Source organism: Cannabis sativa, chromosome 2 (genome assembly GCF_029168945.1).
Source record: "Cannabis sativa cultivar Pink pepper isolate KNU-18-1 chromosome 2, ASM2916894v1, whole genome shotgun sequence".
NCBI classification, from domain to species: domain Eukaryota; kingdom Viridiplantae; phylum Streptophyta; class Magnoliopsida; order Rosales; family Cannabaceae; genus Cannabis; species Cannabis sativa.
In genome coordinates this window covers 24,631,193-24,657,234 of record NC_083602.1, presented here as the reverse complement: position 1 = coordinate 24,657,234, position 26,042 = coordinate 24,631,193, and the positions used below count along the sequence as shown (strand labels likewise).

The following is a 26,042-nucleotide window of genomic DNA, read 5'->3' as shown; positions in this document are numbered from 1 at the left end:
AGGGGCAATGTCAATCGTTTAGGTCAATGGTATTTTTGAATAATTTTTTTTTTTTAAAAAGTCACCCAATAATTTCTCATAAACCAAGAATTCGGTTATATAGCCACATTTTATATAGAATAGATATTGTTTTTTTGGTTAATTAGTAATTTTTCCCCTGAACTTTGACATGTACCAAATCGTGCCCCCTGAACTTTTTTGGCCGTAAAAAATTCTCCCCGAACTATTGAGATTGTTAAATTTAAGGGCTTTTGTCTAATTTAATTCAATTTTACTGTTTCAGTGATTGTTTAGGTACTAAATCATGCTCCCTAGACTTTGATATCTACCAAATCGTACTCCTCAAATTTTGATATGTACTAAATAATGCTCCTTGAACTTTCATCCATGTTAGAATTTTTTTACTAAAATTAGATAAAAGTCCTTAAATTTAACAATCTCAATAGTTCAGGGGGAATTTTTAACAGCCAAAAAAGTTCAGGGGGTATGATTTAGTACATGTCAAAGTTCGGGGAAAAAATTGCTAATTATCCTGTTTTTTTTTTTTTTGAACCAGCTTAATGTGGTATATAAATAAAGTTTTTTTAGCATTTTTTAAAATTTAAAGATATTTTATTCACCATGTAATTTTTTATAAGATTGATTCTTGAATAATTGAGTTTTTGAAATTGGAAAAATAAAATATACACTTGTTATGGATTCTTAATTACACGAGTAATCTTTATCGTGAACTTGCTACAACAATATTATTTAGTTCAAAGTTTTTATTTTGTTTGAGAAATTCACACCATATAGTCATTAATTAATATGTATTTTCTATAAAAAAAAAATCTACATATACCAAAAGTATTAAAAATGCTACGTTTACTTAAGTAGAGATTAAAAAGTATAGTGGCAATCATTTTGTTAATGTATATAAGTAACATATGTATATATTCTCTCAATGCAATGTGTAGTTTAAAATAAAAAAAAAAAATCATTAAGCTAAAAATTAATTAATAATTAAAAAATTAAGTAAAACTATATTATAAACTTTTAAATTACATCTTTTTATATTAATTACACACTTGACGATAATGTAACAATAGTCTAAATAGTTATTATTTTGTTTGTCATGTGTGACAAAATTTTTCAGAATAACCACTTTACAATATTAAATAGATTGGGGACTATTTTTAACGAGTTAAAAAATTCAGGAAACTCAATAATATAAAAATGCTAAATATCCACTTTCATAAATACCCAAAACAACAAAAAGTTAATATTTTTTTTATGAGTTTTTTTTACTTTTTTACGAACTGTTGTTTTTTAATTGTTCTAAAAAAGACAGTTTAATGTTACTTTCATATTGCGGAAACACAAAATTATATTGTGACAACATAAAAACAACGTTATTTTTATTTTAAAAAACACAGCACTATTAAAAAAAAAGTTACGATTTTGTGGTTATTTCTTAATTTTTTTTTTTTACAAAAAGTTAAAAAAAAAAAACCCGAAAACTGACCAGTCAAAAAATAGGCCGATAAACCCATAAAAGTATAGTATAATTGTATAAAAAACTATTTTTTGCAAAAAATTTACATTTTTACATTCAAATATTTTTTTTTTTTTGTATTTTTACAGTGTTCTATAAAACAACACGAAAACTATATAAAAGTAGCAAGAAAATAGCATACAAATAACAATAAATCAACAACAAATTAATAAGAGTACAACATAAAATTACATCAAAAAATTATATTTTTTTGTAAATAAAAATATAAAAAATCGTAAAAATATTTAAAATTCCTTACAATCGTATTTTTATAATTTTTTTGTTATGTATTTGTGAAATAATCCTAAAATTATTGTGCCAAAAACTTAAGGGTTTAGAAAAATACCAACCCCTTTAAATAAATAAATAGGAAGAAATTACACTCTATATTCTTTTTATATTGTCTTCTTTTAGTTTTGCCCTCTTTTTTAAAGTCTATCATTTTTATCTTTTTTTTTTAAATATTGTACTACTTTTACCTCTGTCACTTTAATATAATCTCCATATGACTCTCTTATATCAGTGTATTTTGAGTACAATATATATAAAAAGAGGTATGCGAAATATAAAATTAGAGGCAAATTTGATCAATTGAATAATAAAAGTGGTATTTTTCAATCGGGCTGTACTATTAATGGGCTTTAGACACCAAGCCCAGGCCCGTAGTCCACTCATCTTCCCCCCAAAACCTAATTAACTCTCTCTCTCTCTCTGAAGCTGAAACTGAAACCCATTGAAGCCAGCGTGGTTGGCTCACCTCCTCGCCTTTTCTCTCTCTCTCTCTCTCTCTCTCTCTCTCTCTCTCTCTCTCTTGTCACTGGTTCACCGGAGCTACCTCCTCGCCTTTCCTCTCTCTTGGTCACTGGTTCACCGGAGCTACCTCCTCTCCTTTCCTCTCTCTCTCAGCTGTCCTGTTCCTGTTCGCATTGGTAAGATCTTTCGACTTTTGTCTCAGTTGGTTTTTTTACGGGAATGGGTTTTAGGGTTTTGAGGAGTGGTTAGGTAACAACAGGTCTTTCTTTACTTGTAGGTTTCAGAAATTTCTTCGTTCCCTTTTTCCAAATTTTATTTATATTCTGTTATCACATGGTTATGAACTTACTGTCCCGTGATCCTCCAAAATTATTTGACATTGAATAAAATTACTCATAGAAATTTATATTAATTATAGATTAATTAAAAATATGAAAGTTTTCTTGAAGATGCATCATATGCATGTAACTGATCAATATATACATCACTCTTCCCTATGTGAAAACTGATTAAGTAGATCGATGTCTATATATTTATACTTAAGAGTTGATTAGAGCTGTCATATTATATGGTTTGAAAACTGCATGTTTGTATATATAATTAATCTACTTACATAATATATATGTACATAATAGAAAAGTAACATGTTACTTTATTTTCTCATTTTTTAACTCTTTTATGAATTTCTCCCATAAAATAACTATATGTATTTTAAAAAATACTTTTGTTCAAATTGTATATGTAATTTTAGGTACTTTTACAATACACCTCTTTATAAAAAAAAAAAAAAATAACATTCAAGAGAATTTTTAGTTTAATTTATTTTATAGTTGTGGAAATAATAATTATTAAAACATCTTATAAAATTTTAAAAAATGTTGAATTAATTTATTTACACATTGTATAAAATAAAAGAGTCCAGACTAGTAAAAAGATAAAAGTATAAGGTTTATTATGTAATTTCAATTTGTTTCCCTATTAGCCCTCTCCATCTCATTCTTGAGCCTCCGCCTCTCGCTCTCTGTCGTATCAGCTCTCACAATTTTTCCGACGCAATCTCTGTTGGAGTATCTGAACTGAACCACTTCTTTCTGCCTCACCTATTACTACTACTGCTCCAAGGTTCCTCTTCCACTTTCATTCTTGTGTAATACATATATATTTATAGGAATAAACTAGTTTAATGTTTGAGTAATAATCTCTTATATTGGGTGCTTCTGTTTCAGTCGCGTAACCTTATTGCTCCAATTTTGTGTGTGTGTTTTTTCTTATTGATAGATGAGAATTAAGAAACGAAAGCGTCAGAACAGGGCAGTGAAGTTCTACACTGCTTGCTGTGGTTTCAGAAAGCCCTTCAGAGTATTCTGCTGTGGCACATTTGTGCACCACTTGGTTGATAATCACATTACCCCCGCTGACCAAGTTATCTCTGAACTTCTTGGTTCTCCAGTCAAGCTTTTCACTACCAGGTTTTTATTCTTTATAGCCCCATAAATATTTGTGTTTTGGTTTGAAAATAAATTCTAATGAATACCCTTTTCATAATTGCAGGTGTATTATTGAAGAGTTGAAAAGGCTTGGTCCATCTTATACTGAGGCTCTTGAAGCAGCTCGTAGCCTCATAACGGCAAGGTGCGCTTCTATATTAGTGTTTTCTTTTTTTTTTTTTTTTTTGAATAGTGCTTCTATTCTATGTTAGTTTGTTGTGTATTGATAAAATTGTGTGTGTATGTTTATAGTTTGTATTATATGTTTTGGGTTTGACCCTCTTTTGTGTTTGTATGGATGTAATTGGTTTCAACTTTGTACTTATGTTGAGTTTGAATTTGAATACATATATGAATATCAGATGTCCACATGAAGAATTGAAGGGTGGTGATGCTTGCATTGCTGATATAATTGGCAAAACTAATGCTGAGCACTTCTTTCTTGCTACTACGGATTATGGGTTGCGAGAGAAATTCAGGGAGGTGCGTGAGTTTCTCTTTATTTCTTTTAAATGTTTTAAGGGGTATGGGTTTGCTTGAACCAGTGACTGAACTGTGTAATTGAGTAAGCGTTTTGGTTTTGTTTTTGGCAGATACCCAATACTCCTATAATATATGCATCACGAAATGCTGTATTGCTAGAATCGCCATCGCCTTTTCAACGGTCTTACATTAAAAAACTGGAAGAGGAGCGTTCTCACATGAGTTTATTGGAGCTAAAGATCTTGGCTAATAAGGGGATTTCTAAAGAAGAAACAGAAGATGAGCAAACTGTTAGAAGGAAGAATGTCCACAAGGGATTGGAGATGAAGGATAAAGTTCAGTTCAAAAGAAATAGAGCAAAGGTTAGAACTTAGAAACTCTTTCATGGAAAAGATTTAAGTCCTATTGATTGATTGACTATTTGCTTGAATGTTTTATTCTTTTTGCAGGGTCCAAATCCACTTTCATGTTTGAAGAAAAAGAAGCCTGATAATGCAGATACTCAACAAAAGAAGGTTAGCATTTTTCTTCTTCATTAGTGATGCTTTGGCTGTTTTCTTTTCTGCCATGAATAATTGGAATAAAAATTAAACCTTTCGCAGGATGGAAATGGGAATAGTGATTCTTCTAAAAAGAGAAATAGAAAGCGCAAGAGGTCAAAGACAAACCAAAAGAAGGAGGCTTCGGAGAACTAGAGTACCAAAATCCCCAAGTCTTTCAAATGATTCTTTAATTTTGTAGTTTTAAAAGAAAATTTAGGAAAATAGACGCCATACATTGCATATGAATTCCCTAATTGAGGGCTGGCAAAATGAGGAACAATTTTACAGATGTTATAACTGTTTTTCGACTTCCATTGTGTTTCATTGCAATTTTGTTCTCCTAATAGAAGAGATTCTGTATAGAAATGGGATATACACTCACTCATTCTTAAAATTTCCTTGAGATGAACTAGTTTAAAAGTGTTTCTACGGGGACAAACTACAAGTGAGTGTGCTCTTTTACCAAGAAAAAATTACAAGTAGTTTGTCCTTGTAAGCCTATGTGTAGTTACAACTTTTAGCAATACACATTTGAGGGGATGAATCTCGCTCAGCTCACAACCGTTTGAACTAATGAATTGATCAGACAATGTTAATTATTAGAACAAGACTAAATCCAAAGCTTACATTTGAGATTCAACATCTTTTAGAAATTTAGCAACATTATTAATCCATAAAATAAAAATATAAAGTTACAGAATAAACCATATGATAGGATATGTGGTCCGACAATGACTTGGTATAGGAAGCCAAACAAAATACAAGGGAAGAATACACTACTTAAGTTGGCTAACAATCATTAAACACTAATCATTAGTAACTTATACATTGTTTCAAACTTTTATCTCGTTTGGCATATTTAATACCAAAAAGCCTGGACTAACTAACTGGGTATCATTTCTTTCAACAAAGACAAACTGGGTATTATTTGTTTCAATAAAGGATTTTTTGTAAAATTTGTAAAGGGTTAGATCTGCAAAGCTGCATCTAACATTATTGTGAGAAGAAAGACAGCTCCAACGATTAGAAACTCCGGGGATGACCTCCACTATTATTACCTGCCACCATGAAGAAATATTAGGTACTCTTCCAATGCATTATTGGCTGGATTTTACAGTTAACTTGAAAAATGTTTGAGCAGAGAAGAAAGTATTACCAGTTCCATGCCTTAACATAAACATGCGCAAATGAGGATCAATTGGTAAACCCATTTGTTCATATATTGGATCATAAACTGTACTCCTGAGAGTGTTGGCCCTGATGGAAGATTTTGATGTCAAATTCTCATGATAAAATAAACTCTTTTGAATAATGGGAATCCTTAGAGAGAAGTTAAATGACGTGTGTACCTTGGGTTCTGAGCAGCTGAGATATTGTTCTGGCTTAGAGAACCTTGAGATGGAGAAACCCAAGTAGGCTGTTGATGACTGGAAGATTGTGAGAAGTTGCTGTTTTCTTGCCAAGTCATTTTCATCTGTACATTCAATCAAACCTCAACAGTGAAATCTAGTTGTGTTTTCTAGTACGATGAAGAGGTAGAAATGTCTATTATATGCAGCTATGAAAGATTAAAGTGATTGGCAAAATAGTTTTGCATAAAAACTTTTTCCTAATAATTCTATGGACAGTAACTACTTTGCAACGAATTATGAAGTGGTCATTTTGTAAAGTGATATTAGAAAGATCTATTTTCATAAATTACTCAAAAAAATAAGTAGCAGTTAAGAATATAGGTATGGAAAAACCACCTTGGAAGACCTCCGTGATGACTCTCCTGCTTCATACTGGCCGGAATTCACGAAATTTCCCTGCATCTTTTTCAATGGAAAACAAGAGTTTTATTTTGGTTAGTTGTTGTTAAGTGATAATTAATCTGCTATATAATCAAAAAAAGGATGACAAATTCTTATAGTACAGATAAAAATAAGGCTTGTGCTTAGTTGAAAAAAAAAACTTTTACACATAGTGCATACCCTATTCTGATTACTAGCTGAAAAGCCTTCAGGATGAATAGGAAGAGTTGGTCCTGTTCCAAAGGGATTCATTCCCTGTAAAAGAACTGATCAGAGAAACCATAACAACAGAAGAAACTTGGAAAATATCACTAATGAAAAATGTGTATTTTATACCTGTTGAATTGGCATGTTGGGAACTTGGACATGATGATTTGAAGTGTTTATGCCCTGATAAAATGTTCCTTGTCCCTCAACCTGGTCCATCATTCCCTGGACTTGAATTTCTTGTGTCCTGCCAAAATTTCAATATTTGTAAACCAGTATAATTGAAAACTACACAGTTTGGAAAGTAAGATAGGATTGGATTGTTCGTATTGGATAATTTTTACCATGTGATTTGCTCATGTAAAACCAGTATACCAAAAACATTAATCCACTCACCTGGAGAAGTTTAAACTTGGGACCTCTTATTTGTGAGGAAAGTACCACTAGGCTATGCTTATGTGTAGGTAAATGTAGTATTTGAGTTGTGCTAAAAATAAATCTTTACTTCTTAATTGTTTAAGGACTACATTTATGTCAAATACCAAAATTATAAATTTGGTAATAATTATTAACTGAAAAATGAGAAAAGGATTTTAAAATTATATGCAATTTATTGTCAGGCAAATGATAACACATTTATATTACTCTTTATCCTTAGTTTTGATATGTGATATGTTGAATCATTTTAATATAATTACCAATTTAAAAATATATATATTAATAATTTTTCTGAATCCAATCTAAATACTATTCTATCTAATCCAGTTCCACTTTCCAAACGTGTCGAATAACGAACAAAATGTACCTGGTTCCAGTTGGAGACTCATGCATGGTATTCTGGTTCTGGACATGCCAATTAGTCCATTTCTTGCTCATGAAAGGAATTCCATCATCCCCGATTTCTGGTGTGGTCTGTGGGAGCAAAAGGAAAGGAGTAAAACAACCCTATATCAATAAAATGTGAAAAAAAATGCTATTGAAAGATCAAGGTAAACATTAACGTTCCCAAGTTTTCAGTTAAGACTTCCACAGTTGACATACTTGCAAGTCTTGTTGCTGGCCCTGGGGGAGTTGAAGCCTTGAGGATGATTCCAAGCGAAATTCTGCTGGCAAGTTCGATATGGGAAGATGATAATTGTTCATGATCCCAAAAGAAGATGAGCTCCCCAAACTTCTCATTGGTTGATTCATGGAGGGCACACCGCCTTGATTCATCAACTCCATTGTTTGAGACCTTATTATGTGTCATGAGTTGGAAGATTTCAACATAATCGACTTATTAGTATGTGTACTGAAACTAATCTACAATGACAAGAATCATAAAGGAAAATGGAAAAGAAAATCTGCTGTATATCTGCAAGTGTTCATTACTGACTAATGAGCATATGGAAAAACAATGCAACAGAAATGGGGCAATGGTAGTCAAGTCATTTATAGAGAAAGACATAATACATACAGATTCAAGTGTTCAGGGATGTCTGAAGGATCAATCAGTTGGTTTTGAGTGTTCATGTTATTTGCTGGAGGAGCACTTGAACGATTTCTCTGGTTGAAACCCATGTCTTGAACAGGATTGAGTGAGGGAAATTGCAGATCTTGCTGAGATGACTCCACCTAATTATTAATGTTTCAAAGAGATTAATCTTTGTTCTATATTTTCAAATAAGAATAGAGAAATCTAAGAAATTCAAAGATAAAAAACATAATGCAGATAAAGGGAACTGTACTGATGTAGCTGATGCAGAAAGGAGTGAAATATCTGCTTGTGGAGGGCTTAACATTGGTGTGTTTGCAGCGTAATTTCCAAATTCACCTTGGTGTCTAGAAAAATCACAAGATTAAGAAGATTAAATAAGATCAATTGTACTAATTTTCAAATCAAGAATCTTGAATTACCAAAAAAATGCTTGCAAATCAATATGAAAGTAGACAGTTTTTTTCCCTCAATATTTTATCTCCTACTCTAAGAATCAGCTGCAGAAATTAACAACATACCCTTGAGGATAAAATGATTGAGCTCCAGTCACAACCTGATCAAAAGTCACTGTATTTTGCTGATATTCATTAATTTCATCCGAGGAAGAAAAAGACATCCCTCCACTTGGTTCCTGCAAATTACATATGCTTGTATTTCCATTTGTTTAAGCAATTGGTATTAACACACATGATGAGAAAGTGTAAAATTTACCTGTGTTGAGCTCTCATCAAGATTCCTCTCTTGAGAATGGTCAGTTTCTTCGGATGACATTGACACGGAAGACATTGTTTCAAGATTCAAGATTCCTGAATAGATGACAATTATGCAACAAAGTGCAGATTATTTTTCATATCGAATAAAAAGAAAATGACAATTATTCAACGAATGCAAAAAAAAAAAAAAAAGATAATATATGCTGCCATATGAAGGTTACATCTGAAAATAATCTAAGAAGTTAGCATTTCACAATATGTTATTGAAAGATTTGTAAAAGCAAGAAATCATATGCAGTTTTCATTAGCAGTTGACAAAACCAAGCAAAAGCAACTCTGATTCTAAAAACAAAAGCTAGTCAAAGATTGAAGACAAATAAGCCAGAAAATGATAAATATCATAAGGGCATGTATAAAATAAAGAAAAGAATGATTAGTACTAGTTTAACCTCTGTCAAGGTACAAGAAAAACCAAAGGAATAACAGAAGAGAGTTTACTACTAAATTCTCTTTTAATATCATTCTACGTATAAGTATTGTCAACGAAACCCGGAGGGATTGACAAAGATCTCAAGTACATTGACTATCCAAGAATGTCGCCGCAACTAACTACGCCGAAATTTAGTTTAACATGGAAATAGATTTAAGAATTTTAGTACTTAGAAATCAATATAAAAAAAAAGGGTAATCTTTCAGAATCAAGTAACAGTAATGTGTACTTACTTTCCACCAAAAGAAACAGAAAAGAAAACTTATGGTTACAAGTGTGTTAAGAACTCAGGTGTGGCTATATATATATAACTATCTACTCCATTTCTTGAAACCACTTGTCTATGGATTTTCAAAAAGGACAAATTGACCTTCCTTAACAACTTAAAAGATGGATTCTGCTTGGATTTTTTTTTTTCCTATTGTAGACCAAAAATATCAAATATGTGATTTGGTCATTTGACATAATGGGAAAAGTTTTTTAAAAGGTTTCAAGGGTGTGAAATGAACTTGCATACATGAGTTTCTGATAAATTAGGTAATACCAGAAACATTTCTATATGTGAAGGTTTCAAAAATCAGAAACTTTATGCTTTTCTGAGTTACACATTTTCTGTGAAGCTAAGAAACCCCACCTTGCCAAAAACACCTCTTAACAACTATTTTTTTTTCCTTTCCTTTAATAAAAAACAAAGTAGAGACTAAATCTGGTTTTTGCTGTTAGTACCTGGTTTTGCCTACATTTTCTTTTCAAGAATATCCTTAAAAAAACATAGGCCAATGGTTGAGAGTACTTTTATATTGGTCAATGATTCACTTAAGAAAGACAAGCCTTAGTCAACTACATACATTAAAAGTTTTCTGCTAAAGTGGTACTTTGGATAGTGAAATCAAAAGGATTTTTTTTATTGACACTCAAAAATGATTTGCTTCCACAAAATCTGACAGATGAAAAGATAACAGTATTCACTTGAACAAATACAATGGGCAAAAATGAAAAAAGCCAATGCTGAATAATCTGAAAGAAACTTAAATTAATATAAATATTACGAAAATCATTCCTTAGTGTTCATGCTCTTCTTCACTTTCTCTGCATTTTCTTTGACATATTCCTTAGACACCTCAGTTCTGTTCATAACTGTCTCTTTGGCTTTTTGGGCTGCATCCTTGGTTGAATCCCATACTTGTTCTGTTGTCCTCTTTGCTTTATCTGCAGTATCTTGGGCCTTCTCAGAAAATTCACCTGCAGCTTCTTTAGTCTTTTTAGTCACCTACAATTTCATGAATCAATTCAGTGCGCTTGTTCGGTTGGGACTAAAATAAAAAGTTGACATGAGTAAAAAAAATTAATAAGTTTTGTTACTAATGCGATGAATGACTTCCATTTATTTTTGAGTGAAATAGCCGTTCCACAAAAATCGTAGAAAAACCATTTTAGCGAAATGTTATTCAAATAGTTCAATTTCTAAGCAAACATAGAAAAGTAATGAAACAGATTTCCTATCCATTCCATTCCTTTTCTCCAACAAAACGGCATCATAGGAATCTTTTCCATTTTCTTAATTATGCGTAGGAATGACTTAGCCGTTTCACTATTAAAAACCATTTTATTGGAACATTATTCAAATATTTTAGTTTCTAACCAAACATAGAAAAGGAATGAAACCGGTTTCCTATCCATTCCATTACTTCTTCCCAACCAAATGGTGCCAAAAGAATCTTTTCCATTTTTTTTAATTATGCATTCAAATGACTTCCACTTATTTTTTTAGTGGAATCGCCATTCCACTAAAATGATGGGAAAATCATTTTATTGGAACGTTATTCAAATATTTTAGTTTCTAGCCAAACATAGAAAAGGAATGAAACGGTGTTTTCTATGCATTCCTTTCCTTTTTCCCCATCAAGCAGCTCACTAGGAATCTTTTCCATTTTGTCAATTATGCATTGAAATGACTTTTTCCATTTATTTTTTAGCAAAATAGTGGTTCTACCAAAACAGCGGAAAAAATTTATTAGAATGTTATTCAAATATTTTAGTTTCTTGCCAAACATAGAAAAGGAATGAAACCGTTCCTTCTTCCCAACAAAATGGCGCCATAAGAATCTTTTCCATTATTCTTAATCATGCGTTGGAATGACTTCCACTTATTTTTTTGTGAAATTTCCGTTCCACCAAAATGGTGGGAAAACCATTTTATTGGAGCGTTATTCAAATATTTTAATTTCTAGCTAAATGTAGAAAAGGAATGAAACGGATTTTCAACCCATTTCATTCCTTTTCCCCAATCAAATGGGGCCCTAGGAATCTTTTCCATTTTTGTTAATTATGCATAGGAATAATTTTTCCATTTAATTTTGATTGAAATAGTTGTTCCACCAAAATAGTGGAAAAACTTTCATTAGAATGTTATTCAAATATTTTAGTTTCTTGCAAAAACATAGAAAAGGAATGAAACGAGTTCCTATCCATTCCGTTCCTTTTCCGTTTGCCTTAGGAATCTAGGATATCACCAAAACATTCTCAAGTATCTATGGAACATGCATTAGTTGTAATACTAAGTTCCTCATGTCATTAACAAAATAAATGGTGAAACGCTTACATGGTCTGCAGCAGAGCTGGTACTTTCTTTGATGTCTTTCACTTGGCTTGCCCATGTTGAACTAGCCTGTAATACATCAGAAAACATTCACCATAAAATTCATAAGCACAACACGATCTAACTGATTGAAAACTTTAAGAGCAGTATTAACATTGCTACATAATAAGTTATTGGCCAAAAAAATATGTAAATAGAATTTTCATATTAGATCAGAAAATTTTGGCTGCAGCTTACATGAAAACGTCTCATGTAGGAAGCCAATAGTAGTATGGGATTTGGGGTGTTTCTAGCAACTTGAGAAGATTTCAGAAGGCTGGTGAGGAGGGTAGTAGACGCCATCTTTGTCTTTTCTTTCTCTACAGCTCTTCTGTTTATGATTTTTTTTCTAACTTTTTCTGTACGAAGGAAGAATATGTCTTGAGAAATTGGGTATATAAAGAAGCATGAGAGACTTTTTTGCTTACTTTATGTATGTATTGAGAGTATTCTACGCAGATGACTGGTGAAAAACTAACCTACCTCAATGGTCAAAGAAGATCCACTATTATAGGACAATTATATAGGTTACTCTATTTAGAACTCGTTTTAAGCATTTGAAGTTTGGCTTTCCACAGAGATTTGATCCTTTGATAATCAGATGTATTGATGGTTTCATCTGTAAATTCTCAACTTTAACTTGGACCAAGGAGTTCATTAAAGAAAAACCATACCAGTTAGTATCTATACACTACACTTAAGTTTGCATAAAATGAGTTTTATTCTGTACCAAGAAAAGAGGACTAAGATGATCAATAAATTTTATATGAACAACACCATCTAATAAATGAGAATTGTAAGGTAGGGTCCATTGCATGATGCATAATACCTATATATGCAGCAGGTGTGTTTTGGGTCGTGTAACTGAAAAATCCACAATGCAGGTCTTGATGGAAGTAGTTCAATTTCAATTCTTTTTTGGTTTGTTCAGTTGCAAATTAAAATAGCTTGCTGAATAAATTTATCAATCCATCTTGGGATTTTATTTGGTTAGGAAGAAGAATGCACTATGAAGTTGGCTGTGTTTCCATTTTTCTTTTGTACAGAACTGAAATAACCCTAGTATTGTGTCTAATATCAATTAGGCCTATATCGGCTACAAGATGGATAGTTCAAATCCTTATTGAAGTGTTCAAATTTGGGATTTGTATAGGAGAAAAGGGAAAAGAAACATGCTTGACTAAATAGAAGCAATCAAGTTGCATATAATATATAATAAACCATAGATATATAAAACTCTTCATAACGACAGCAGTTAATATGCCATCTATTATTTCACATCATATTAATTATGTCAGCTATAACTTATAAGTCAAAACATACGTCAACAACAAACGACAAATGGAAAACCAAGTAAAAAAGAAAAAACATATGAGAAATAAGTTGAAATCAAAGCAACAGCACCAGTCACCACGTTCAGGAAGAGCCAGATCCCACTGCTTTCCAAAGCCTCACCCAGTCCACCATGGCTTCAGCAGCACGACCAAACACGGGATCCACCTTTCCCAGTTGGTCCTTCACTTCTTTGGCAACTTCAATAACACAATCCTCAGCTTTAACGGTCGCTCGTTTTAACTTCAGCGTCTGAAAGAAAGGAACAACTTCCTCCATCAGCTTGACCCCTTCCCACTCTTTTCTCAAGCTGTCGGCAGCATTGCCTCTCTCTGCTCTCTCCACATATGGCAGTCCACTTTTAACCCCGTAGCCAAGGTGATCACAAATGACTTTCACACACATTCCAGACCAAATATCTTCCATTGTTTCCCACCTAAACTTCCCCTCTCCTGCCAACCTTAAAGCTGGAAACAATGCCGGTCCAACCAACTCACGATCAAAAGCAATGTTGATTCCACTTAAAGGCATCAAGGTTCTAGCTGGAACAGTCAGGACAGCATCCACGATTCTTGAATTCCTTAGTTCTGGTTTGAGAGCTTGTGTTGGTGCATCATAGTCTGCCAAATTGAGCCACAGTCCACATGACAGAGCACATGTAACCCCAGTCCGCAGGCTGAAGGGGTAACCGCGAACGAAATCTGCTCCCTTTCGATATGGGTCATAAAGTGTGTTGAAAAAGAAAGGAGTGGCTGGACTTGTAAGGTTGGCAATATGCTGGGCCACAACATCTACTACAGAACCATCATCATTCTTGACAGGGATGCAGTCATCGTCAACAGAGACAATATATTTCTTCCTGGACACAAGGAAGCCAAAATAACGGCAGGAGTAACCAGAAAAAAGAATTGCAGAAGAGGAACCAACCACACGGTCCATGTCAGACTTTGTAAAGATATCGACATTAAAGCCATCAGGTATTATAAGTTCCTCTTTCATATCAAGATCTTTCACTATTGTCAGGTGGTAAGGAGAAAATATAGGTCTCCAAGCATTTAGGAATGGTGTCAGGTCAGGATGGAGGGCAGCAATCACAATGTCAATCTCATCATCCATGACAGTGAAGTTGGTGCTAGACATCTTCCAATAATCTTAGTGAAAATAATGAAAAAGAAAAAAAGGACTTTTCAAGGCTTCTTAACACAGTTGATGTTTGTACTGCAACTTATTGAATTTGGATTATGCAACCACTACATAGGTTAGAAGAACCTTTGTGAACATCCTGAAACAAAATATGGATGTCAGAAATGAACAGAACAGATGTTAGTTTAAAGTTTGTGGACAATAATTATTCCATAAAAGAGGGAAGAGAGAGAATTGGAAAAGTGAAAGTTTAGACAACCACGTACTACTAGGTATTACAGGAGCAATAATCTCGCGAATATTAAGTGACTGAATTAATGCAAGTACTTCATCTTTGCCAGTTGCAATGAACAACTTGAGAACTCTCTCGTTAAGCTTTCCAGCTTTCAATGTTTTCTGCACAAAAGCAAGAAGTACCACTAATATGATGCCAACAAGTACTCAACGTGAAAGGAAACAGTAAGAGGTCTAAAGAGTACTAGAGAAAGATTAAATAATCAAATTAGAATCATAAGAACAAGAAAGAAAATATCAAAGTGTCCATAAAATTAACATGACAACCCAATTGTTAAAATTTTAACACTTATCAAGCTGATTGATTTTCTTTTAAAATTTGATTTAGGATCCAATGGCAATTACGACAAAAGTTTGATGATAGATAATTATCACAAGAAAAAACCTCTCATCCATTATGTTCTTACACATTTAGGGATAGATTTTAGACATTTTAATTCCTTTCTTTTATTTCCATTACAATACTTCACAGAGAAATAGCAAACTTGCCATAGGGTAATGGAAGTTATCAATTGCTGCTAAAATAAGAGAACACTTCATTTCTAAAGAAGCAACACTTAAATCACACCCTAAAAAGTATCCAGACAATATAACACTATAATGAAAAGTAGACAATTTAGTGATCAAATGCCATCACATTCTCATTGGTGATCTAAAAACAGTGTCTGAGTTAATCATCCTATCAAACTACATGGAACAAACAAGTTGATCCGGTTTCATTCTTCTGATCTCAACCGATGGAAGATAGGATGAAAATCTTAGATATTTCTTACCACGCACCTATGTCCTCATACATATATATTCTATCCATACATACCCAATTTTTTTATTATTATTTTGAACAATGACCATTTTATTTTCATAGTATAATACATCATGGAATTACAAACCCAATTAAAATCAATAAAAAAGAGGTGGGGGCGAAAGTAGCCCCAATTTTCTCACTGCCCGGAAAACGAAAGTAGCCCCATTTCCCATTTCGCCCAAAAAATTAAAATGTAAGGGCAGCAAATACATAAAAGAAATAAAAATTCAAAAACAGAGAGAGAGAGAGATTTTACCAGGAAAAGGTCGAGAAGGATGTGTTCAGGGAGAGGAGATAGATCAGATATATGGGAGAGATTATGGAGTGCAGAGTCAACTGAGAGAGATAGCAGAGAAGGCGGGTTTCTCATTCACTTTAATACTCTCATACTCAAAAATGTATAAATTAATATATCATTTTCTTTCTCTCTCCTTCTTCTGAACCAGCTTTTTCTCTCTCCGCAACAAAAAATTAGGGGGAATAAAAAGACGAGCAGAAAGAAAAAGTCAAAGAAGCTTGGGTGCCGAAGTTGCAGATACTCTTGACAATGCCTTTCTTTACAACTGTGATACGTTTCGTTCTCTCCGTCTCGGGGATTGCTACAAGCAAAAGCCCTCTTCTTTTTTCCCCGTTTCGTACGCTGTGAAACTCCACACGTGCGTTCCACACTTTCGCACGTGCTCGTGAATGGCCCATGCCGACGACGAACAAGGCCCAACCGTAACAAAACCTGATCCGTTCCTACTTATTTTCTTTCTTTTGTCTACTTAACGACCTGTCGTTTTCTTTGTTATTTTATAGGAAGACTTGGAGAGAAAACTGATACGCTGTGCAAGCAGTGTTGCAAATTAGTGTCTGTCGTACTTGTCCGCCCATATTTTTCCGTGCTTTGCAAAATATGAGTTGTGTCGTGTTGGGTCATATTATGATGTGACAATATTTTCAAAAGGTAGGTCCGGCACAACTAGGCGTGTTCATTGGATCACATCCAATGTTTTTAGGTCTATCCAGATCCGATCCAATTATAAATTGGATCTTAAATTTTACCATTCGATCCGATCCAATTGATTTCAGTCATCCAATCGATCCAACATCCATTGGATGTTGGATTGGATCGGTTCTATCCGTTAAATGTATTTCATATATATTGGTTTAATTTGAATTTAATCAATATTTAAGACTAGTATTTTTGGATCGGATCGGATCCATCCAATATTTTAGGTCCAATATGTATTGGATTAGACTGGATCCATCCAATCCAAGAAAAAAAGAATAAAATTTTAATGTTAATTTTTATGTATACATATATATTTTACGTATAACATTATAAAATCTAATTACTCATCTAAACTAAATGAAAATACTAATTAGTTTAATTGGATGTTGGACATGTATTGGATTTTTAGACACTCCATCCAACATCCGATCCGATCCAATTGGATATTCAAAAATAACATCCAATCCGATCCGATCACAATTGGATATCCAATGTTTGGCGGTCGGTTGTGATTGGATCGGTCGGTTGTCATTGGATTGGATCGATTTATGCACACCCCTAGGCACAACCTATAGGTCTAATACTTTTGTGTCGTACTTTGTTTGTGTTGGCCCATTTTTCTTAAATAAGTTAGTCCGTTTTCATATCCGAGCTCGACTTAATGATTTACTTTTCCTTATTTTTTTACAATAATGAATTAATTACTAAACTCCAAGGAAATCAGGGTGCCTTCATCAAGAACCATCTTCTTGCCCACACCATCATGATATTTCAAGACCTTCTGAAGGGTTACACAGAAAGAATGTCTTAGCGAGTAGTATCATGAAGATTGACCTAAGTAAAGCCTACGACACTGTAGACAGCCAGTTTATGGAAGCCATGCTCAGCCAGCTTTGTTTCCCTTCTCGGTTTATCAATTGGATAATGACATGCCTGAAGGGAACTAATTACCATCTCTTAATGAATGGTAGAATCCAAGGTAACTTCAGAGGTAAAAAAGGTCTCCGGCAAGGAGATCCTATTTCCCCACTTTTGTTTGTTCTAATAATGAGTACCTATCTAGACTGTTGATTTTCTATTCGGAGAAAGAAGGCTTTGGCTATCACCCTCTATGCAAACACCTTCGATTGACTAATCTTTGCTTTGCAGATGACCTTGTCCTATTTAGCAAAGGCAACTTGAATTCAGTGAAAATAATTCAAGAAGCCTTCACTAAAATATGTAATGCTACAGGATTATCTGCTAACAAAGCTAAATCGCAGATTTTCTTTGGTAGAGTTAAAGATGACATAAAGCTGAAGATCCTGGAGTTAGTCCAAATTGAAGAGGAGACTTTTCCTCTGAAATACTTAGGGGTTAACCTTCGAACTACTAAATGGAAGGCGTCAAAAGTAAATAAGAATCTTAACTGTTGGGCAAGCAGAAATCTTTCGTTTACAGGTAGAGCTCAATTAATTCACTCAGTTCTGCTTGGGATTCGAAATTACTGGATGACCATCTTCATAATCCCCCGAAACTTGATGATGTCATGGAAAAAGTTTTCGGGAGTTTCTCTAGGGCAAGAAGGAGAATAGAAGCAAATTGCACCTAGCTTCTTGGGAGAAGGTGTGTCTTCTCAAGAAGTTAGGTGGAATTGGGTTTCGAGAAGGGAAAAAGTGGAATAAGGCTTTGATAGCAAAGTATCTTTGGGCTATATCGAGTAAACAAGACAATTTGTGGGTGAAATGGATTAACTCGATCTATCTTAAAGGTCAATCAATTTGGAGCTACCAATCTAAGCAGGATACTAGTTGGTACTTCAAGAAGTTGCTGAACATAAGGGTGTCAACAAGTAAATCTAGTCTGAGCCTTGTTGTCATTGGAAAGAAGTTTAGTGCCTCAAAGTATTACAATAGAACAGAGTTAGTTATGCTGGTGCAGTGTGGGATAAACTTGTGTTGCCAAAACATAGGTTTATTTATTGGCAAGTTGTTAACAGCCAACTTCTTACCCGTAACATGCTTAAAAGATGTGTGCCAATTCTAAATGTTAATTGTCCTGTTTGTGATCAAACAGAGGAAACTCATAACCATGTCTTTTTTGATTGTCCCTTCTCCAAACAGGTGGCTGTCAAAGTTAAAGAATGGCTCGGGCAAATACATTGGCCGATCTCTGTCAAAGATCTCTACCACAGGTGTTCGACAACTCAGCGAAGCCTCCAAAACAGAGTGATAAATGATGTGATTGCTGCTACTATGTACTAGATTTGGTTAAATAGAAATGATTGTCTATACAACCTAACTTGTGCTACCCCTTGTAAGCTTAGCAAAGCTGTGAGAAACTTGGTAAAGCTGAGAATTTTATGTTTAGGCTCCTTCAAAGAGGGCAGAAAGACAAATTATTTACTTCATGTTGTAAGGAATTGGTAGGTTGTGGCTGCTGCTGTTTTTTGCAGGCCGTGATCTGAATCTGCATTGTTGGTTGCTGCTGGTATTTTATCCAACTTTGGTTGTATAGTTTTGTTTTTGAATAAAAATCCCCTTGTTCAAAAAAAAATTAATTACTAAATTATATGTATATTTTATAATTTCAATTATATTTATTTAATTTTTCAACCATATATTACAAATAGATATATAAAATAATAATTAAAATTAGAATTTAAATATTTACTTATAAATACTTAAATTTTTATATCACAATCTATAAATAATTATGTATAGTTTTAGTTTCACATTTTTTAATAGTTTAAATTATAAAATTATTATATTTAGTGCTATATTTAATTTTTATTATTATTTTAATATATTTATAATTAACAAATATATATAGGAATATTTGTAGACCATCTCTAATGGGAGATGTAAAAATTGTGCTATATTTAGCACAAAAAGTAATTTTGTGGTAAATTTACACCAAATTTTAGCTTTGTGCTCCAATGCACAACTGCAAAATTTTGATGTAATTTTAATATCTAATTAATGTTTTATTAAAATAAATTAATTTTACTAACTTTATAATCAATTTTATTATTATTTTAATATGTAAGACAATAAAAAAAATAATATAAATATTTTATACTTTAATGTGATAGTTAAATATACTAATAAAATAATATAAATCACATAAATGTAAATGAAAAAGTAGTGCATTTATTGTGGTGTAAATTTTACATCATAACAAATGTTGTGCTAAATTTGGCACAAAATTTGCTATGTGTCAAATTTACATTACTTTTTGGCACACCATTAGAGCATACTTTTTGTTAAATGAGCTATATTTTAACTTTTCACTACTTATTTACACCTCCATTAGAGATACTCTTAGATAGTTGTTGGAATTTATTTTATCAGGATCTTAGATCTACTCACAAGTATGTTGTTTAACATCCTAAATATGAACTTCTATAACGATAATAAACACATATAAAGTTTAGGAAACCTTAAATTGGTTGCAGCGGAATAATATGTCTCCTTCCACTCAGATCTTTAACCCTTGTATTTTTTCTGTCGCAGAGTATCACCAAGATCTGAGTCCGAATGTCCTTCTCTTCAATTTGGATTCTTCACGATCTTCCAGACTATGATTAAGGTACCACTTGATGTGTGTGGGCACTACTCTATCACTCAAGGTATTCGAAATTGGAAGAGGAAAAGAGAGAGAGAGGGGGTCGGTTATAGAAGGATAGTGAGTGGCTCAGATTTCTGAAGGCAATCTCTTGAATCACTTAAAAACTCTTATTTTGTTGTGAGCCATCACTATCTATTTATAGGTAACCACTAGGTTAGTAATTATTTGGCATTAAAATAATGAAAATATTAATTGGAAAAAGTTTCTCCAAGTGGCCGGCCATGGTGTTAATGGGCCCCACTTGGAATTTTGCAATTTTAATAATTTTCATTTATATTTTCTCAAAAACGCCAATTTTCTAATTCTAACCATTTAAATGCCAAAACTAATTATTTAATAAATAAAATAAATTATTAAATAATATTGTCATTGAACATAATTATTAATTAGACATATAGAGTCTCTTAATTAATAAACAAAACCTAGAATCTCTTTTCTTTACAATTGTCGTCCTTGCTTAGTGAAAATTCACAAACTAGACATAGTCTAATTCTAGAATTATAATTGATTAATCAAAAATCAATTATTGAGTCTTACAAGCAGTATGTTCTCAACTAGAATGGGGACCATGGACCTATATTACTGAGCTTCCAATAAGCTGAACCGAATTTACCAAGTAAATTCCCTAACTTATTAATTCCTTGTTGAATCCACTTTTAGAACTTGGAATTGCACTCTCAGTTATATAGAACGCTCTATATGTTCCACCATATAGATACGCTATCACATTTAACCATCGTTATAATCTTAATTTGATCAAAGATCCTCTATATAGATGATTTACACCGAGCAGGGATAAATTTACCGTTTTACCCCTCAATGTATTTTGCTCCTTAAAACACTTAGTTACCTGTAAATGATGTTTAGTGAACTAAAATATAATCACTGAAACAAGAGCTCATCCATTTACTTCTATTTAACTAAGCTCGAAGGAAATCATCACTTGACTTCTAAACACCTATAGAAGCTATAGATTCTATATTTATGTTCAGCGCTCCCACTCAGTCATACTATCATGTTGCCAAAATGTACGTATCACCCTAACCCAAAAGTAGACTTAACTAACAAATCAAAGAACATGAATAGCACTCCTGAGACTGAGCCTAAGCATATCAGGATTTAGATCTTTTGATCTAAGATCAACTAGTGATATTGACTTGGAAAGATACAACAGTATGTATTATAATATCTTAACTAAGATCAATATCGTTCCAGTTCAATGTATACTCCATACATTCGAAACTAGTATACTTTGCCAATGTTCTGGAAAGAACATAACACTTATGCAAAGTGTAAGTGCACTTCATCACTGATTATCACATCAATGTAAATCCAAAACTCTGATGAAACAGGGACTTAGTCTTCTGAATCATATAATCACAATCACATTCCACTGTGTTGACATCACTGTAATTGTGAATGAATATATGTTCTGGACTTAACATATTTTGTGCATATATTAAACCATAAGCATGAAAACTACATGTTAACACAAATCACTTCTAATTCTCTTATTGATAACAAACAGATTAGATTGTAATAAGTTTTATTTAGGGCATAAAATCCCAACAATAGGAGCATCAAATTTGCTCTCACCTATGAGGGGAATTGTTTTAGTATACTATTGGGTAAAAGGGTGAGGTGCATATGAGTACTATATGTATGAGAGCAGTGTAACAATAAGTTACATGCAGAACGTGCTATTAGATTTTTTATTAAAAACAATTGTTTATTATATAGGATTCTGCTTTTGGTAGTTTTTCAATTTTTAATTTTTGTCAAGAGTTATTTATTTATATTGAGTAAAACAAAATAAATTTAATAAAAAGTTGTGTATGTTTTGAAAAGATATGAAGGATTTTTTTTTTTTTTGTTCAGATCAGTATTTCACTTGGAATACTCAAAAGCATGAAAAATATAATGAACCAATCAACCAAGTATGTTTTAGAAGCATGAAATGGTTAATAAAAATGGCAGAGAAATTTATTCTACTCAAACAGGAATAAAAAAATAAATTCATCTCTTCAATATATATTTGGATGTACTGTTTTTGAGTTCCACGAAATAGTTTTTTAAAAAAATATAACATAAGCAAAGACTCCTAAAGAAAGTAAAAATTATTGAGAAACAAACCATATTATTCTCTTAAAAGAAAAAAAAAATTGATCACTTTTTTTAGAAAGTAACTGATCACTTTTTTAAAATAATATATAAAAATGTTAATAATCTAATGTGGGATGCCCTATTCTAACTAATCAAATAATAACCACATGATTACAATTCAACGACTTAAAAAACATTCTCACAAATAAAAGCAAAAGTGATGCTCTCACCTAAAGAGTACCCTACATATATATTATTATTATAATTGCTGCCACCAATTTTTACTAATATACGTGGCCTAAGCCACATGTTTTGTGTGGGTCCCGGTTAGTGGAAAGCTAGAATTTATCATTGGATCGTAATTAAACCCCATTCCAGGAGGAGTAAAAACATCCAGAAGGATAACACGACACTTGGGAACCTGGAGAGATTAAAACAATAATATAAGCCTTCGGAAGGATAGGTCCTCCCGAAGCCTGGAAGGTTTGTGCTTGCATTCAACTCACGACATAATTTTCAAGGAAAAATACTATTTGCTGACTCCCTTCGTAGAACTGTCAAGACAGGTTTGTATCAAAAAGGAGATATCTTTGGAAATTTTCACTACATTTTTTTGACATGCATTCAACTCACGACATAATTTTCAAGGAAAAATACTATTTGCTGACTCCCTTCGTAGAACTGGCAAGACAGGTTTGTATCAAAAAGGAGATATCTTTGGAAATTTTCACTACATTTTTTTGACATGCATCCTCCCAAGACACCTAGCGACGAAATGTTTCTCTACAGTCTTATCAGGTGCAAGCAGGTCCTGTCTTTTTCAGATTCGTTTCAATCCCTCTTGAGTTTACAATGAATCCAATGTTGGAAATTATTTTACCAGGATCTTAGATCTACTCACAAGTATGTTGATTAACACCCTAAATATGAACTTTCTAAAACGATGAAATAAACACATATAAAGTTTAGTAAACCTTACATTGGGTGCAGCGGAATATAATGACTCCTTCCGTTCAGATATCTAGCCCTTGATTCCTTTCTGTAGCAGAGCATCATCAATATCTGAACCTGGATCTCTTTCTCTGAAACTTTGGTGCTGAAACTCCTTCTTGCTAAAAGTCTTTCTTCACGATCTTCCTCACTATGGTTAAGGTATCACTTGCTGTGTGTGGGCACTATTCTCACACTAAGAATTTCGAAATTCAAAAGGGAAGAAAGAGAGAGGGAGTGGTCGGCCAGATAGGGAGAGAGAAGGCTCAGGTTTTTCTGAATCAGAAGTGTCAGAAGAAAAGTGTAATTTTCCTGAAGCCTTCACTATCTATTTATAGCATTCCACTAGGGTTAGGTTTGAATTATTTGGCATTAAAATAATGAAAATATCAGTTTAAATTTCCTACAAAAGTGGCCGGCCCTATACAAGTGGATTTGGGCCTCACTTTTTGCAATTTTGCAGTTTTATCTTTTCTGCATCTGATTTTCTCAAAAACGCCAATTTTCTAATTCAACCATTTAAATGTCAATTCTAACTATTTTATAACTATAAATAATTATTAAATAATATTGTCATTTATCATATTTAATAATTGAACCATACAAAGTATCATAATTAACAAATATGTCCCTAAAACTCTTTCTTTACAATTTCGCCCTTACTTAGTGAAAAATTCACAAATAGACATAGTCTAATTTGAGAATTATAATTGATTAATCAAAACCAATTATATGAGTCTTACAAGCAATATTATCTCAACTAGTGCGGGGACCATGGGTCTATACAACCGAGCTTCCAATAAGTAGATCAAGAATTTAGCACTAAAATTCACTAACTTATTAATTCTTCGTTGAATCCACGCATAGAACTTAGAATTGCACTCTCAGTATATAGAATGCTCTATATGTTCCACCATATAGATGCATCATTAGTTATCTATTGTTATAATCCTAATGTGATCAATGATCCTCTATATGAATGATCTACACTGTAAAGGGATTAGATTACCGTTACACCCTACAATGTATTTATTCCTTAAAACACTTGATCCCGTATAAATGATATTTCAGCTTATGTGAAATGAGTACTCCACCATTTATGTTCGTTTGGTCAAGCTCGAAGGAGATTATCCTTTGCTTACTATTCGCTAGATAGAAGCTATAGATTCCATGTTTATACTAGCACTCCCACTCAATTGCACTACCGTGTTCCCAAAATGTACGTATCACCCTGACCTAAAAGTAGGCTTAACTAACAAATCAAAGAACACGAATAGCCTTTCAAGATTGAGCCTAATCATAACAGGATTAAGAACATTTGATCTAGGATCAACTAGGCGATATTGACTTGAATAGATATTACGGTAAGTTTAATAAATCTAAGTCAAAGTTCAATATCGGTCCCTTCCGATGCATACTTTATGCATCCAACCTGAGCTTTACTTTAACCAATGCTCTGGAAAGAACATAACACTTCTCCAAATGCAAGTAAACTCTGTTGTAGATTATCATATCAGTAAAACCCTATGTCTGATAAATCTAGGAAACTTTATTCACATAGTCATGTTTACTTTCCAATGTGTTGACGTCACAATAAACAGGATCAAGTATGTGAAAAGGGTTTCAGATGAATTTATACATTATGTACATATAATCATGAAATAAATCATGTGAACCATGCAACATTAAATGTTATTTCTGGTCTATATTAATAAATAAATCTGATTATATTGAAATGAGTTTTATTTAGGGCATAAAACCCAACAAACTCCCACTTGCACTAATATAAAACAAAAAAGTGCGTTTCAAATAATCTCAACACCTCGATATACAAATCAAGTGTAGTAGTAGTAAACTCCTCGTAATAGGATCTGAAAGGTTGAATTAACCACAACCTTTTCTCCACCATTACTCTTCCTTAATCACAAAATTATTGATATTGTGAAATTCCTCTCTATATGTCTACTCTCTTGGGATACTGGATTCTATAGCTTTGGCAACTACTTTTGGTTAATCAGGAAATTAACACTAGTAGTTTAGGCAATTTGGAATGGTGCCAAAAATGTATAGAATTTTCCTTAGACTGAATAAGTACCTTTCCTGTAACTTTAACATTCAGTCCCTCTCTGGTAGACCTAGAGACTTCAGATAGGTTTTTACACTTCTCCAAAATCACTATTCCACCCCTAGAGTAATCACCATCTTATCAGAAAGATTTTCTAGCACAAAGGCAAATTTCGAAATCTGATATGGTGTAAGTCTAAGAGTTTTAAACACACCCTTATAGACTAACATATAGTTCCTCTTCTTAATCTTAAGATTTACTTGATTGTCTTCCAATGTTCTTCTCCTGGATTAATCTGATACCTACTCATTACTCCCACTCAACAGCAGGTGTCTGGTTTAAGGCATACTAAAGCATGTCTAAGACCTCTCACTGTTGATTTAAGAAATTCTTTCATGGCTTTATCTTTTCTGGAATAGTTGAGACTTTTCCTTAGATAAATAAAATATTTGTCTAAGAAGTTGTGAAGCTTCTATAGATTGCCATTTGAAAGAAAATGCTTCAGCATCTTACTAAAGTAAGTTGCTTGCATTAGAGTAAGTAATTACCAGGTATACCATAAGCCATAGGTTTAGATAAACTCAAAC

General features: G+C 32.9%; 4 protein-coding genes across 7 annotated transcripts; 1 reads left to right on the top strand and 3 right to left on the bottom strand.

Annotated features, from left to right (window-relative positions):
- Positions 1-2,243: 2,243 nt before the first annotated feature.
- Positions 2,244-5,165, top strand: LOC133028933 (uncharacterized). Of its 4 annotated transcripts, none has more exons than XM_061110337.1 (8): positions 2,245-2,463; positions 3,321-3,409; positions 3,566-3,756; positions 3,839-3,919; positions 4,137-4,257; positions 4,368-4,619; positions 4,707-4,772; positions 4,860-5,165. In XM_061110337.1, the coding sequence occupies exons 3-8, from the start codon at positions 3,566-3,568 to the stop codon at positions 4,950-4,952; spliced, it is 804 nt and encodes a 267-aa protein (XP_060966320.1). In that variant the 5' UTR covers positions 2,245-2,463; positions 3,321-3,409; the 3' UTR covers positions 4,953-5,165. The 4 variants fall into 4 exon arrangements, with proteins under 4 accessions (XP_060966321.1, XP_060966320.1, XP_060966318.1 ...); XM_061110335.1 differs by having other exon boundaries at positions 3,270-3,409; XM_061110336.1 differs by having other exon boundaries at positions 2,565-3,409.
- A 276-nt stretch (positions 5,166-5,441) lies between these two features.
- LOC133034872 (uncharacterized) lies at positions 5,442-13,207 on the bottom strand. The gene is made up of 14 exons (XM_061110334.1): positions 12,316-13,207; positions 12,082-12,147; positions 8,988-10,749; positions 8,795-8,907; positions 8,527-8,620; positions 8,256-8,413; positions 7,841-8,033; positions 7,605-7,711; positions 6,929-7,046; positions 6,773-6,847; positions 6,548-6,613; positions 6,149-6,273; positions 5,956-6,056; positions 5,442-5,857 (listed from the first exon to the last, which is right to left on the bottom strand). The coding sequence occupies exons 3-14, from the start codon at positions 9,060-9,062 to the stop codon at positions 5,823-5,825; spliced, it is 1,260 nt and encodes a 419-aa protein (XP_060966317.1). The 5' UTR covers positions 9,063-10,749; positions 12,082-12,147; positions 12,316-13,207; the 3' UTR covers positions 5,442-5,822.
- On the bottom strand, positions 10,534-12,420 carry LOC133034215 (uncharacterized protein At4g13230-like). The gene is made up of 3 exons (XM_061109260.1): positions 12,316-12,420; positions 12,082-12,147; positions 10,534-10,749 (listed from the first exon to the last, which is right to left on the bottom strand). Exons 1-3 carry the CDS (start codon positions 12,418-12,420, stop codon positions 10,534-10,536), a joined length of 387 nt encoding a protein of 128 aa, XP_060965243.1.
- Positions 13,208-13,344: 137 nt separating the features above from the next.
- Positions 13,345-16,299, bottom strand: LOC133034873 (probable UDP-arabinopyranose mutase 5). The gene is made up of 3 exons (XM_061110339.1): positions 15,948-16,299; positions 14,855-14,988; positions 13,345-14,581 (listed from the first exon to the last, which is right to left on the bottom strand). The coding sequence occupies exons 1-3, from the start codon at positions 16,059-16,061 to the stop codon at positions 13,534-13,536; spliced, it is 1,296 nt and encodes a 431-aa protein (XP_060966322.1). The 5' UTR covers positions 16,062-16,299; the 3' UTR covers positions 13,345-13,533.
- Between the last annotated feature and the right edge of the window lie 9,743 nt (positions 16,300-26,042).